At 68.0% G+C, this 13,660-nt stretch overlaps 2 protein-coding genes across 2 annotated transcripts; one reads left to right on the top strand and one right to left on the bottom strand.

Annotated features, from left to right (window-relative positions):
- The first annotated feature begins 1,386 nt into the window (after window positions 1-1,386).
- On the top strand, window positions 1,387-5,011 carry MUC1 (mucin 1, cell surface associated). Its single transcript, XM_026091507.1, has 7 exons — window positions 1,387-1,441; window positions 2,309-3,135; window positions 3,346-3,419; window positions 3,551-3,693; window positions 3,924-4,039; window positions 4,117-4,263; window positions 4,937-5,011. Exons 1-7 carry the CDS (start codon window positions 1,387-1,389, stop codon window positions 5,009-5,011), a joined length of 1,437 nt encoding a protein of 478 aa, XP_025947292.1.
- Window positions 5,012-8,283: 3,272 nt separating this feature from the next.
- Window positions 8,284-13,195, bottom strand: TRIM46 (tripartite motif containing 46). Its single transcript, XM_026091522.1, has 9 exons — window positions 12,943-13,195; window positions 12,431-12,774; window positions 12,078-12,221; window positions 11,720-11,815; window positions 11,312-11,565; window positions 11,034-11,155; window positions 9,595-9,894; window positions 9,150-9,447; window positions 8,284-8,955 (listed from the first exon to the last, which is right to left on the bottom strand). The coding sequence occupies exons 1-9, from the start codon at window positions 13,190-13,192 to the stop codon at window positions 8,580-8,582; spliced, it is 2,184 nt and encodes a 727-aa protein (XP_025947307.1). The 5' UTR covers window positions 13,193-13,195; the 3' UTR covers window positions 8,284-8,579.
- Window positions 13,196-13,660: the final 465 nt, after the last annotated feature.

Raw genomic sequence — 13,660 nt, 5'->3', positions numbered from 1 at the left:
CGGGCGGCTGCGGAGCCGCGGCGGGGGCAGCCCGGGGCGCCGTTCCCGGCACCTCCGCCCCGGCCTCCCGCTGCCGGGCGCTGCGGCCCCCGCAGGCCGCTCCATGGGGCTGCGGCCCCGTGTCGCTTGGGGGTGGCGGCCGGGGCTGGTGCGAGGGGGCAGCAAAACGTGCCCGGGCTCGGGGGGGCCCTGCAGCGCGGCCCCTGGGGCGGCGGCTCTGCGTGTCTGTGCCGGGAACCGTTTTCCCCTTCCTGCCCTTCTGCAGACCCGGGCGAGCGCCTGGAGTTACAAACGCGTTTTCTGTGACCTTCTCCCAGGGCCTGTAGCTGGGGACAGGGCTGGGGGTGGCGCGTGCTTCATGCGTGGTGGGGGCGAGGGCACAGCCCGGGAGCGGCGATGGGAAGCCGCTGGTGCCCGGAGCGTGCGGGGGCTGTTTGCAGCCCTTCCCGCTGCCGAGCATCGCGGCCTGGCTCCGCAGCAGCCGCTTTCTGGCAGCCAGGCGTGTTTCCTCCGCCCAGCCCTCGCTCCGGGCCGTCTCGGCTCTGCTCCTCGAGCTGGGGGGGCCACGGTGGCAGGAGTGGCACGTGTCGCTGGGCTGGGGATGGGGGCTCTGTGCCCCGGCATGGGTGGCACCGCGTGCCGCTGGGGTGGAGCCGCTGCATCCGGCTTGGCATGGGGCGCGGGGACTGGCTGGGGGCCCGTGGCCAGGGGGCTCATGGCCGGCGCCCTGGGGCAGGGGGGGAGAGTTGCCCTGCAGGAGCGAGGGGGAGATCTGGGACCCACAGGGACCTGTGGGGACATAGGGGGGGATCTGGGGGTTGGTCCCAGGCCCTAGTGGAGCGCTGTGATTGCGGGGAGGGAGCGGTGTTTTGCGGGGCCCTGGGCCTCACCTGCGTAAGCAGCGGGGGGGGGGGATCGCTGGAGTTTATTTGAGTGCAGGGCGAGGCAGTGGCCGGCCTGGTAATGATTAACCTTGGGCTGAGCCCGCCAGAGTGGCCCCCGGCCCCCCCGCTGGCAAGGGGCTGCAGGACGCGGCGGGTCCCCACGCCCCCCGGCAGCTCCCTGGGGACAGGGATGGGGACGGGGGGATGCAGGCCCCTGCCTGTGTGCCCGCCTGCCTGGGGCCAAGCCACGGTGCCCCCATCCCGGGGCCGCTGCCCCGCGTCCGCGCCCTGCATGGGGACGGTGGCTGTGTCCTTCTTTGGGGACGTCTCTGACCTCAGGATGCTGGGGGGGGGGGTGGTGCATGGGGCCCCGGCGTGGGGCGCCCCACACGCTGCAGCCGCCCCCCCCCCCCCCCCGCTCCAGGTGCTCTATAAAGCTCCCGCCGCCGAGCCGCCAGGTCCTGCTGCCGCACCGCCGAGCGCCGCGCCAGCCCCCGGCACCATGCGCCTCGCGACCCTCCTGCCGCTGCCGCTGCTGCTGGCGGCGCTGGGCCCAGGTGAGCGCGGGTGCCGGGGGGGGCGGCAGCCAGAGGGGGTTCCCACTTTCGGTGCTGAACCGGGGCCCTGTGGCACTGTCTGCCGGTCCCCGGCGTGGCTGGGCTCCGGCGCGGCTCTCCGCTGGGGTCCTGGGACCGGCCGGGGCTGGACGGCACAGGCTGAGCCCGCCGTGGTGCAGGCGCGTCCCGGCGAGCTGTCCTGGCTCCCAGAGCACCCGCTGCGCGCAGCCTGGGAGCAGCCCGGCCTGCCAGCTCCGGTGAGGGCGTCCTCGCCTGAGGACGTTCTTCACCCGGAGTTTTCTTCTCTGGGACGCGGGGCCGTGCGCGGCGGCAGGTCTCGCCGTGATGGGGAGGGCAGCAGCGGCGGGGACGCGGATCTGCAGGGCTGGGCGAGGACGAGCGCCTGCAGCTCGCGCCCGTCGCCTGGGCCAGCCATGGGGRCCGCGCTGGGACCTCATGGCGCCGCTGCCCCGCCGCGGCAACTCTGCATGGGTYTGATCCCAGCTGGCAGCTTTCCAGGCGAGCCGAGGACCTACACCGAGCTGAGGGCACGGGGCACCTCTGGGACCCTCTGCCCCGGCACACGTCACGGTTGAGGGATGTTCCTGAAGGTCCCGTGGGCCTAAAGGGCAGATAGATCTGTCGGTGCTCGTGTCCCGGAGGCTGTGGTGCCTCCCTGGGCCTCATCGCCCTGGGGGCCGTCCAGTCAAGGAGCCTCATTGCGTAGAAGTGCTGCCCTTGGACCGGGAGGTCCCGTGTCCTGCCTGCAGCCTCTGCTCCCTGCTGCAGCTCAGTGCTTTGCCCCGTTTCTTCCCAAACTGGTGCTGCAGCCCCAGTTGCTGACTCCTGGTTGTCTTTCTCCTTCAGGTACATGGGCCATGGGAACCGCGATGCCTGAAACGGACACAACCGCCATGGACACGGACATGACCACCGTGGAGATGACCACCGAGACCACCGCCATCATGACCACCACGACCACAACCACCACAGACACGACTGCCACCTCCGTGACCACCGCTCCAGACACCACAACCTCCAACGCCACAGAAGTCAATGGGACCCAAATCTCCGTCACCTTCCGCACAACAACAGCCTTGCTCACCACAAGATCACACCTGTCCCTGACCCCCTCTCCTGACTCCCCCATGAGCAACACCACAACCGTGCAGTCCACAAACAGCTCTGCCAGCAACGTCACAGCTAACAGCACCATGGTGCCCATCTCTATTGGCACTACGATCCCCCACTCCAACGCCAYGACGAATGGCAGCAATGTGGTCTCGCCACCCGGCACCAACACCACGGTGATGGGCAGCACCCTGATGCCCACCTTGAGCACCACCACAGCTAACAGCAGCAAGGTCCCCCCGCCATCCGGCACCAACAGCAGCTCTGCGGCCCCCACCTCCGGCTCCAACACCACCACAGACAACGGCACTAATGTGTCCCCAACAGGCAAAGTCTCTGTCACTGCTCAGGGCAGCACGGCCCCTGGGAAGGCCACGACGACCGTGCTGGCGGGCAGCGGCACGCCCAACCCCAGCAAAGCTGCAGCCCTGCCACCCATAGCGTTCCAGCTGCTCATCCGCATCCCGCTCTCCTTCCACATCCTCAACAGGAATTTCAGCAACAGCCTGCTCGACCCCACGTCGAAGGAATATGTGAGCCTGAGCCAGAGCATCCTGACCATGGTGAGTCCTGCTGCTGGCTGCCCCGTGTCGGGCCGGCGGAGACCGTGGGCTCGGTGCTGGGAGGAAAGTGCCCCACGTGCCTGCTCCGGGAGCTGCCCTGCAGCACGGAGCAGCCTTGCGGCAGGGGCAGTGGAGGACGGGGAGAGGGACGGGAGGCTGGGGGTGGGCAGCAAGCTGGCAGCGCAGCCCTGACCCCCTGCTCTCTTCTAGCTTGATAGGGTCTTTGGCTGTGCTGAGTGCCCCAGCCGGCAGGCCTACAAGGGGTGCAGCGAGCTCCGGTTCAGGTATGTCAGGCGGCGGGACGGAGGCTCGGGCCACAGAGCCCAGGCGGCCTCGTCGGCCTGGTCTGGAGCCGGTGGTGGGAGGGGAGAGCGGGAGGTGGCAGTTCGGGCTCTCACCCTCCTTTCTGGGGCAGCCGAGGCTCTGTGGTGGTGCAGTCTGACCTCGTGTTTGAGCATGGCAATGGCTCCATCACCAGCAACGCCGCTGAGAAGCAGCTGCAGAACAGCGTGGGCCCGAATGGCTTCATCATGGGTCTGCAGCTGGACAACATCCAAAGTGAGTGGGAGACGTGGGAGCGCGGGGTGTCGGGGCACCTCACGGGCAAGGGAGCCCTGCGGCGCTTTGGGTGTTTCTGGTGACTCTTGTGGGACCCAGCCTGGGGTTTGCAGCCGGCAGAGCTGAGGTCATTTCCCAGCGCTGGTGAAATCGGCTGGGCTGCAGCGGGGTCGGGCTCGTCTTGGGGCTGCTCTCCCCGTGGTGCAGACGTGGCTCTGTCGGTGTTTCAGGCACGGTGGATGTGACCTCCCCGGCGCCAGCGTCTGCGGTGCCAGACTGGGCCATTGCTCTGCTGGTCCTGGTCTGCATCCTCGTGCTGCTGAGCATCCTCATCTTCCTCCTGCTGGTGAGTGCTCCATCCCCGTCCCTGGGCGTTCAGCCCTCTCAGCCCCTTCCCGCTCACTGGGCCCTTCCTCCCTGCAGACCACCTGCTCCTGCCGCCGGAAGAGCCACGGGAAGCTGGACCTGTTCAGCACGAAGGACTCCTACCACCCCATGGCCGAGTACCCCACCTACCAGAGCCACGGGCGCTACGCGTCGCCCACCAGCAAGCACAACCCCTACAGCCAGGTGAGGGGCCGTGGGGCTGCTCCCGCGCCGGGGTCTGGACGTGGGAATGCCGCGGCGGGCAGGGTGATGCGAGGTGTTTTGGGGTGCCCGTGGGTACCGGGGAGGTCCCTCGACCTGGCCATCCTCTCTCTGTTAATGGCTAATGGAGCCGCCCCTGCCGCAAACCGGCGGCTAAGCAAGCTAAGCGGCCGGGCTGCAAGTGCCAGCCCCCGAGCCGCAGCCGCAGCCGCGAGGTGAGCCTAACTTTCACGCCTGGATGGAGCTGCGTCGCAGGCACGCGGCCGGAGCTGGGCTGGCACCGGGGCTGCTTCCAGCCCCTCGCCGCGGGGCGGCCGTGAGCAGGGGACTCGCGCCTGCCCCAGCTGCGGTGGGGACCGCGGGGCTGCTCCCCACGGGGCCGCGCTGCCGCTGGCTCCGGCGGGGCGGGGGCCGCGTCCAGCTGTTCCGCTCCCTGGAAGCAGCTCACGCTGTTCAAATACCAGGGGCCTCGGGTAAATATTTACCTTTGCTCTTGCTGGGCCAGCTTATCGCGCCCGAGGAAAGCAACACGTCCTGGGCGGCTCTGGCTGCGCCGGGGCACCYGCGCAGGGGCTGGGCTGCTCCCACTGCGTCGGGGCTCCCCGGGAACCCGGCTCGTCCCTGGCTCTGACGCGGCCCCTCCGCTTCCCCCCAGGTCGCAGGCAGCAACAGTGCAAGGGCCGGCACCTTCACCTACACCAACCCGGCCGCCGGCTCGGACAACCTCTGAGGGCCGCCGCCAGCACGCGGGGCTCCCTGGGAGCGGCGCCGGCCCCAGCCCCGGGTTTGTCTGCTGCCGGCAGCGGGAGCTGGATGGTTCTGGAGTAGCCGGATCCGAGCGCATGACAGAACAGGATGAACAAAATCGCTGGGGCGGGGGGTGCCCGGGGCCAGCCCAGCTCCGAGCCTGCCGCGCCGCTTGCCCGAGGCCATGCACGGCCGTTCCCCTGCCCTGCGCTGCCGGCGTGGGCTCTGGGCTCACGTCTCCCCCTCACACCTTCTTGGAGATCCTATGGTTGTTTTTGTGGTGGTGTTTTATATAAATAAATATATATATATATGTGTGTATATATATATGTATATATATATATGTATGGGCTGTAAGCGCCGGGCTCCCCAGGGGAGCGTGGCCATGGGGGCCGCGGCAGTGGTATATTTATCGCATTTCACAATAAAAGGATCAGCGCAGTCGGGCTTCGGTTCCTGCATGGCCGTCGAGCGCCTCCCAGCCCGTCCGCAGTGTCCCAGCTGGGACGAGGCACAGCAGTGCGAACCAGCCCACGCCRAGCGGGCAGTGGGACGGTGCAACGCGGACGCCGGGCGCAGCCGGGCAGCGAGCCCGCACGGGAGACCAGCGTTGGCCGTGCTGCAGGAGGCCGAAAAGCTGCCACCCGCGCGGTGCTGCCGCCGGCCTCGTCCTCCCCGGAGCCGCACTGGATGCCTTAACCCGTCGCTCCCTGCGTGAGTCTGGTCGCACACAAGGGCACAATGCGGTGTCGGGCTGGTGTGCGATTTCTCACTTGCTGTCATGAATTTCACCTGCAGTAGCACAGGTGCGGGTGGTGTCACTGTTACTCAGCATCTCGGCCCGTCTGTCCAGCACTGCTTCATGGGTTTTATGAGCAAACATATTTCTTGCTGAATGCAATTTGTCCTCCCGCAGTTGCACAAGTGGCAAACCAAGGTGATGATAGGCCCATAAAAGCATGGGGAAAGAGCCATAAATGATGTATCCGCATCGCTGCTGTGCATGCCTGCGCGCTGCAGTCACGTCTCAGCGGGGCTGGGGCTGGGGCTGAGACTGTCCCTGTAGTGTCCCTGCCTGGTCCAGGGTCGGGATCCCAGGATGACCTGGACGCCCAGGGCCAGGAACAGCCCCAGAGTGCTGGGAAGGGGCTGGGGTGCGGCAGGTACCCTGCAGCTGCAGCAGACAGCAGCACCGGCGCGGCTGGACCTGTCCCTGAGTGGGGGGCTGCGGCATGGCACATCCCAGCCCGGCATGGGGGGCCGGAGCGGAGGCAGGCTGGGGAGGGGGCATTGCTGCAGCGCCGTGCCCTGCAGGGGAAGGGGGATCTGCACTGCCCTCTCGCCTTGGGCTGGGCCAGGATGCCTCTGCTGGGGGCTGGGAGGATTTTGGCAACTACTGAAAAGCCAGAAAAACAAGGAAACGAAACATATAAAGAAATCATTCGTAACATCAGGCACAGGGCCAGAACAGGAACCAGAGGTGGGACCGGGCCGCGGCGAGCGCCCCGATACCGTGGGGCTCGGGGGGCGCTTCGGCTGCCGTGCGGGCTCCTGCGCCCGCCTGAGCGGGGTATGCTGCTGTGCTGGGGGCAGTGGGGTGCCGGGGTGCGAGCGAGGGGCCGGGGGTGCCGGGACGGGGTGTCCCCCCGATAGAGCACTGGGCAGGGCGGCGAGGAATTGAAACAAGCACCTGGGCTGGGTCCTACAAAGAAACTGCTGTTTACAGGGTGCCCTGCCCGGGCCCAGCCTTGGCAGGCCTGCGCGTCCCGTGGGCGCTGTCCCCGCGGCCCCCACCTGCCTCTCCTCTCCAAACAGACGGGGCCGGCGCTGGCTCTGGGGCAGGAGCCAGCCCGAGGGGCCGGCCCTGCCCCGCACGTGGCTCCGCCGCATGCCACGCTGCTCTGCGCACCCTCCGGCGGGCAGGGGATCCCGTGCCCCTCACCAGCCCCAGCAAGATGCCGTCTCCGGCCCCGGGATCCCTGGAGCCCCCGAGCTGGACCAGCACCAGTTGGGACCCCCTGGCCCCCATACGTACCCCAGTAATGCTATAGGGCTTTTCTCCACAGCCCTCCCACACTGCCGCTCCGGGGCTGGAGCAGGAGCGCCCCAACGTCCCCTCGGCCCAGGATGGAGCAGTGAGCGTGGGGCAGCGCTGGACACGTGGACGGGCACAGCCCGGGCAGGTACCGGACACGTCAGCGCTGTGTGGGGCGTGGGGGGGGCGCTGGCCCAGGCTGCCAGCTTCACCTGGGCCGTTCCCTGGGCAGGATTGGCCTCTGCTGGCCATGGCCCGAGGCATGGCCTCCCCACTGGCCCCAGAGCGAGGATGGCTCTGCCCTGCACGTTGCCTCCGTGGAGCTGCAGCTCCTTTCTCCTGCCCCGGAGGCGGCTGTGGAGAACTCTGGCATTGCAGTTTATTGTAGGAAACCATGAAAATACAGCAGTTATACAGTACAGAACCCATGAGAAACTACAGCAGCTCAGATGGCTCCCAGGGCCGAAGCGCCAGCCCGAGGGCCCTTGTGGTGGACGGCAGCCCTGGGGAGCAGGCACGTTTCCCTGCCACGCAGGGATCCCTGCGGGCCCAGCCCGCCCCAGCTGCGTGTGCTGGGCACCGGCAATTTGGCACCAAATGGGGCGGTGTAACAGGGCAGGGCTGTGCTGAGCACATCCCGCGGGGCTGGACGCCGCCAGCACCCGCCACCCTCCGGGCCCGCAGCAGGAGCACGTGCAGAGTGCAAGGCGGAGGGTGCGGGCAGCCAGGGGGAAGGTGCCTGTGCAGGCAGAGCCAGGCCGGCAGGCGCAGGGACAGGGCTGTTCCCGCGCGGCCCCCCCGTGCTGGAAGAGCCGCTCTCCTCGGGGGGGAGCGCAGGGCAGAGCAGACGGCAGCGCCCCGCGGCCCCCGAGGAGAGCCTGAGGGCACCGTGGTCCCCGCTCCGGGCCCAGGGAGCTGCGGGAGGGACCTGGTGGCGGATGTGCCTGGCTGCGGGGCTGCAGCCAGGCCAGATGAATCCGTGAGCCGCATTGAAAATTAGCCATTTTAAAAAGTCTTCAACCCTCTTTCCAGCCCAGCCTCCCCCCTCCCCACCTCAGCTGCCTCCCCCACCCCAGCCAGTGCCCAGCCACTTTCCCCCCACCGTCACCCCGACCAGCACCTTCCCCCCACCCAGCACGGCCCCTGAGCCCCACGTCCCACTCACACCCCCCTCCCTGGTCCGTCTCTAGGGCTGAGCCACAGACTGACCCTCTGCCAGGACCTGCACCGCGTCCTCCCCCAGCCCTGCCGGAGCCCCAGGTCTGAGCAGCCTCGAGCAGAGCTGGGGGAAGAGGCGCTGGACGGGGAGAGGAGGGGACGGCGAAGCAGCCTTCCCCCCGCCCCGTCCCACAAAACAAACACTTGGCCAGCTCCGAGCCGTCGGCAGGGCTGGGTCTGCCCCCACCGGGCTCTGCTCCTGGCTCAGCCGTGCCCCCCGTTACCCCTTCAGGCCCTGGAGCTCACTCGGCAAGTAGGAAGGGGTCACAGCAGACTGCACGGGGAGCACAGGCATGGCTCAGTCCAGCTTGGCGAAACCCCCGATGGTCACTTTACGCTCCTGCTTGTTGGCCACCAGCTCCTGGAGATGCAGGGCACCCCCTCCGATGAAGCAGAAGGCAGGGCAGACGGGCCCGGAGCAGTCCACGCCACATTCCCAGAGCCCACGGAAGGACACAGCATCGTAGAAGCTCACCTTGCCCTGCTCGTAGTCCAGGCAGATGCCGATGCGTGGGGGCAAGGGCACAGTGCAGCCGTTGGGGTCGCGAGAGGTGAGTGCTGACCCGTGCGAGAGCAAGATCTTGCCCATGCCRATGGTCAGGAAAGCGTAGGGTGGGGGCGCGTCCACCGTTGTGTCTTCTGCTCCGCTGTCGTGGCCACTGTCAGGGTCGTACCTGTGGCAGGAGGACAGGTTTAGTCCTGGTGCAGACGCACGATGGATGCACTGGGGCCTCCGTGCGCTGAAGGGCCCCGTGGGGAGCCAGGAACTGGCTGAACACATGCACGAGGAGGGTTCCCCCCTCCACACCCCAGGGCCCCCACGATCCCCGGGATCCTGGACCAGCGCCTGCACCAAAGCCCTCCTCACCTGGGGCTCACRACGTCCTGCGGCACCTGGAACCACTCCTGCAGTTTGCTCTCCAGCCCTACGCCCACCTTGACCAGGTAGGAACTGGGGTCCACGCAGCAGGCCCAGTAGTTCTTGCCCTGCGTGATGGCCACGTCGCCAATGACCAGGTCGATGGAAAGGTGGCAGCTGGTCATGAGGCGCTCGGCAGCAAAGAGCATGGGGATGCCGGGGACGCTGCGCACGGCACGCTGGTCCTTGCTGATGGCCAGCCGGTCCCGGTTAAAGCCCCAGCGGTTGTCAAGGAAGAAGTTCAGGACTGCAGAGAGGAAGAGAGCAGGGCAGGTAAGAAGGGGGAGCTGCTGGGGATGGAGCGCGGGGCAGTGAGCAACATGAGCGGCTGGCAGGAGGAAAGAGATGCTGCTCCGAATTGCCCTGCCTGGGGCTGTGCTGGGGGTCCCCTCACCTGGGGCAGGTGGTGTGTGCAGGTAGATGTCCTCGCTGTACTCCCCAAACCCTGCCTTGTTGCAGCCCTTCACCCTGAGCACRTAGACGCTGTCGGTGTCCAGGTACTCCACGAGGGCGCTGGTGCCGCGCACCTCCTCCCGCCGCTGCCACAGTTTGAGCCCCTTGGCCTTGGTGTCCGTCTTGCGGTACTCCACCGTGTAGTGCCAAGCGGGGGGCGAGTGCTGYGGCAGCCGCCAGCACAGGAAGATCTGGTCGTAGGCGTAGGTGCGCTGCGTGTCGATGACGGGGGCCTCGGGCRCTGTGGGGAGAGGCACGGGCGGGCGTCAGGCAGCGTCCTCACCGGCAGGCGGGGAGGCGGCCAGACGCAGGGAGGGGGCATTCCGGACGGACGCACAACCAGCAGGAGTCTAGGGGGATCTGACTGCAGAGACTGTGTGTAGGCACCAGAGGGGAGAGAGAGTCAGGGAGACAGAGGAGCTAGCTGCTGTGAGGCTCCAGGGACCAGACAGGCTGAGTGCAAGTCGGGGGGAGGGAGAGAGAAAGAGAGAGAGAAAGAGAGAGAGGATGGAGACAGCAGGAGAGGAGGAGGGGAAGAAGATGGGGATGGCAGAGTGGTGTGAAGATGTGAGTGCAATTGGAGCAGGGAGGCAGGGGTGGGAGAGAGAGGCTGCGAGATGAATGGATGGGAGGACAGAAATGGGGTGAGGAGGGGACAGGGATGGCAGGAGGAGCAGCAGCAGATGGAGGGATGGGGGCAGATCGGGGATGGAGGTCGGGAGCAGAGCCACCACCTGCCACCACCAGCGGGCAGGACAGGGATGGAAGAGGATGGCAGCAGAGCAGGGATGGAGGGATGGGGCAGGAATGGGGATGGAGGGATGGAGGGATGGGACAGAGAGAGCAGGGGTGGCTCTGGGGCAGGGGAGTGACTTGCCTCAGTTACTTCAGTGACGACTCAGCAGCGGCCGCAGCCTATAAACAAAGAGAGGTAGAAGCAGGTCTGAAAAGTGTTGCCAGCCGGTCCTGGCAGGGCCCACGTGGCACCTGCCCTGGGGGAAGAGCGCCTGCCCTGCACGTGGGCGTAGGGCCTGGGGCCACCTCCACTCAGTACTCACCCTCCTGCGGTGCGGCTGCCATCACCTGGCACCGCGGCCCTGCCTTTCCTGCCCCCTGACCCGGCAGCCCCGGCGCAGGGCCGGGCAGGGGCGGGAGCGTGGGGCAGGGATCACCTCAGGGCCTGCTGGGGCGGGGGCCATCCCTGACGGGGAGGGGAGCGGGCAGATCTGGGAGCACCTGCCTGGAGCGCAGCCCTTCGCGGCCGGGGCTCCGTGGGAGGAGATGGGCCGGGTGGGCACGGAGCTGCTCTGCCCGCAGGGGCTGCACCTTGGCACAGGGCACAGCCGGTGCCATCGGGTGCCAGGGTCCTGCTGCGTTTACCTTTGATGAAGGCCAGGTCTGTGAGCAGCTTCAGTTCCCTACTGACATCCAGCTGGAAGTGGCTGAAGGAGGCTGTGGCTGCAGGCCGGAAGCTCTGCAGCGAGTCCGTGGCCCTGAGGATCCTGTAGCACAGGAGAGCAGGGATGTGGGGGTGGCACATGGGGGCAACGGGAGCCTCCTCAGGCCCTCAACAGCCCCTGTCCCGTGGGCAAACGCCTCTAGCTCAGGCACTGAGCCCAGGYGCGAGCGCATGTCCATGCCAGGTCCCTGTGTGGTACCTGTTGTGCAGCTGCTTGGCAGCCTGGACGAAGCAGGGGTGGTCGGTCTCCTTCAGCACCTCCTGGGCGTAGCCCACCATGCCCGAGTTCTCCAGCATGGCCTGGTGCTCTTGGATCTGGTAATGGAGGCTGGCCAGCCGCTCCTGCTGGCACTCCTCGATCGCCTGCAGCAGGGACGCCCGCTTCTCCTCCAGCATTGCACACAGGCCCTGGATCAGCTGGGACACCTCCTCCTTGGCCTGCAACCCATTCACCTGCCGAGCGCAGCACAGTCAGCACGTAGCATGGGCTGCCCTCCCTTCCCACGCCAGAAACAGGCTTGGGAACGGAGAGCGGACTGGCCAGGCAGTGCCATCGCCCGCCTGGCAGGGCCACCCTCTGGGGCAGGTGAGCGCCTCGTGCCCTTACCTCTGTGTGCTTCACTGTCTCCTCCAGCTCAGCAATCTGCGTCTGCACTGTGTCCTGGCTGCTCAAGATGTAGGCAAGGCTCTTTGTCAGCTTCTCCTGCAAGGAACGGGGGAGGAATGAGGCCAGTCACAGCCAGGCCCGTATGCCCCCGCTCCGCCTGGGCTGGCCAGCACAGAGCAGCATCGACGCTGCAGCAAACCAAGCCCCTGCCCATCTGTGCTGAGAGCTGCTGGGAGAAGGGCCCAGCCTACGACCTGATTTTTCTTCCCGTCAAACCCTGCCAGCAGTTCCCTGCATCCCAGCAGAGGATCCTGCCCCTGCCCTGTCCGTGCAGCCCTGTGTCGCCGGCAGCCCTTACCCTGAGTGCCTGGTATGCGCTGAGCACGGGGGTGATCTTGTGGCTGGTGTGAGTGCGTCGCACGCGGCAGAGCTGGCACACCAGGCGCTGACAGGTTTTGCAATAGTGAGTTACCTCCTCCTTGTGCTCTGGGCACATCAGACCCTGCACGGACACAAGGGAGTTCAGCGGGGTTTCACCTCCCTGCGTGGCCCCCTTGGGGTTTCCTCCCCAGCTTGCCTGCCGTGGTGCCAGGAAAACCCCAAACGGGAAAGACCCAGAGGGAGAGGGTGCAGGGTGCCTGCGTTTCCTCCAACCTCCCCAGCGCCCTCCAAAGCAGCACGGCCCTCTGGTTTGCCCCGGGGAGGCTGTACCTTGGGGCGGAAGGTGAGAGTGGGCGGTGTGGGCTCATGCTGAGCCTTCTGGGTCCCCCAGGGGTGGTAGAGCTTGAAGCACTCGTTGCAGAAGCTGGACTTGCACTCGGTGCAGCCCTTGGTGGCCTCGAGCTGCGGGGGCTTGCAGAACTGGCACATGATGGCGGCGCTAATATTGATGGTCTGGCGGTACCGCTCCACGATCCGCTCCAGCGTCAGGTTGCGGAAGAGGCTGCCCAGGCCCCTCTCGCCCAGGTCCACGTCCCGCTGGCAGGCCGGGCAGGGGAAGCTGATGGTCTGCGGATGCACAGCGCCCCGCTTCCGCCCGGGGTAGGTGCCGAAGCCTGCGGGAGGCCGGGACGGGCTCAGGCGCTGCTCGGCTCCCTGGCGGTCCCCRGCTGTGCGGCCCGCAGCAGTGCCGCCCCCACCCCGGCCCGCTCCCCGCGGGGATGAGCGGGACCCCTCCGCTCTCCCGGAGCGCGCGCTTCCCCTTCCCGCCACCGCCGCCCCACCTGACTTGAGGAGCCGGTCGAGGCGGTCGGGCTTGGGGACGCCGCGGCGGGGCAGGCGGGGGCTGCGGGTGGCGGGCGTGGAGGCGGGCGAGGAGGGCTCCGAGGTGGGGTCGCAGCAGAGGTAGCCGTGCTGCACCAGCACCTCGCTGGCGCACACGTGGCACACGTTGTGCAGGCAGGGCAGGGCCAGCGGCTGCTTGTACATCTCCTTGCACACGGGGCAGATCAGCTCCCGCTCCATGTTCTTCATGCTGGTCTGCGGGGAGAGACGGGACGAGCGTCACCACGGCGGGCGCCCCGGCTCCCGGCACGGCCCCCGACGGGGTCASGGCTGCCCTGCGCTCCCCGGGGCTCAGGGGTCCCAGCGGGCCCGGGGCGGCGGGAGGCCCCCAGGGCCTGGGCCRGGCTGGGCCCCCGCGGTGGCTCCCCCCTGCCATCGCCGCCATGGCTGTGGCCCCGGTGTCCCCCGCAAGGGCCGCGGCCTCCCCGTTACCATGGCAACACCACCCCGGTGCGGCGGCCCCGGTGCCCCCCCCAAGGGCCGCGGCCTCCCCGTTGCCATGGCGACGCCACCCGGTGCGGCGGCCCCGCAGGCTCGGTGCCCCCCCAAGGGTCGCGGCCTCCCCGTTGCCATGGCGACGCCGCCCCGGTGCGGCCGCCCCGCAGGCTCGATGTCCCCCACAAGGGCTGCAGCCGCCCCGTTGCCATGGCGACGCCG

The sequence above is a fragment of the Apteryx rowi genome, unplaced genomic scaffold, assembly GCF_003343035.1.
Source record: "Apteryx rowi isolate R43461 unplaced genomic scaffold, aptRow1 scaffold_908, whole genome shotgun sequence".
NCBI classification, from domain to species: domain Eukaryota; kingdom Metazoa; phylum Chordata; class Aves; order Apterygiformes; family Apterygidae; genus Apteryx; species Apteryx rowi.
Note: the sequence above shows the minus strand (reverse complement) of the source record. Positions and strands in the feature narration are given on the sequence as shown.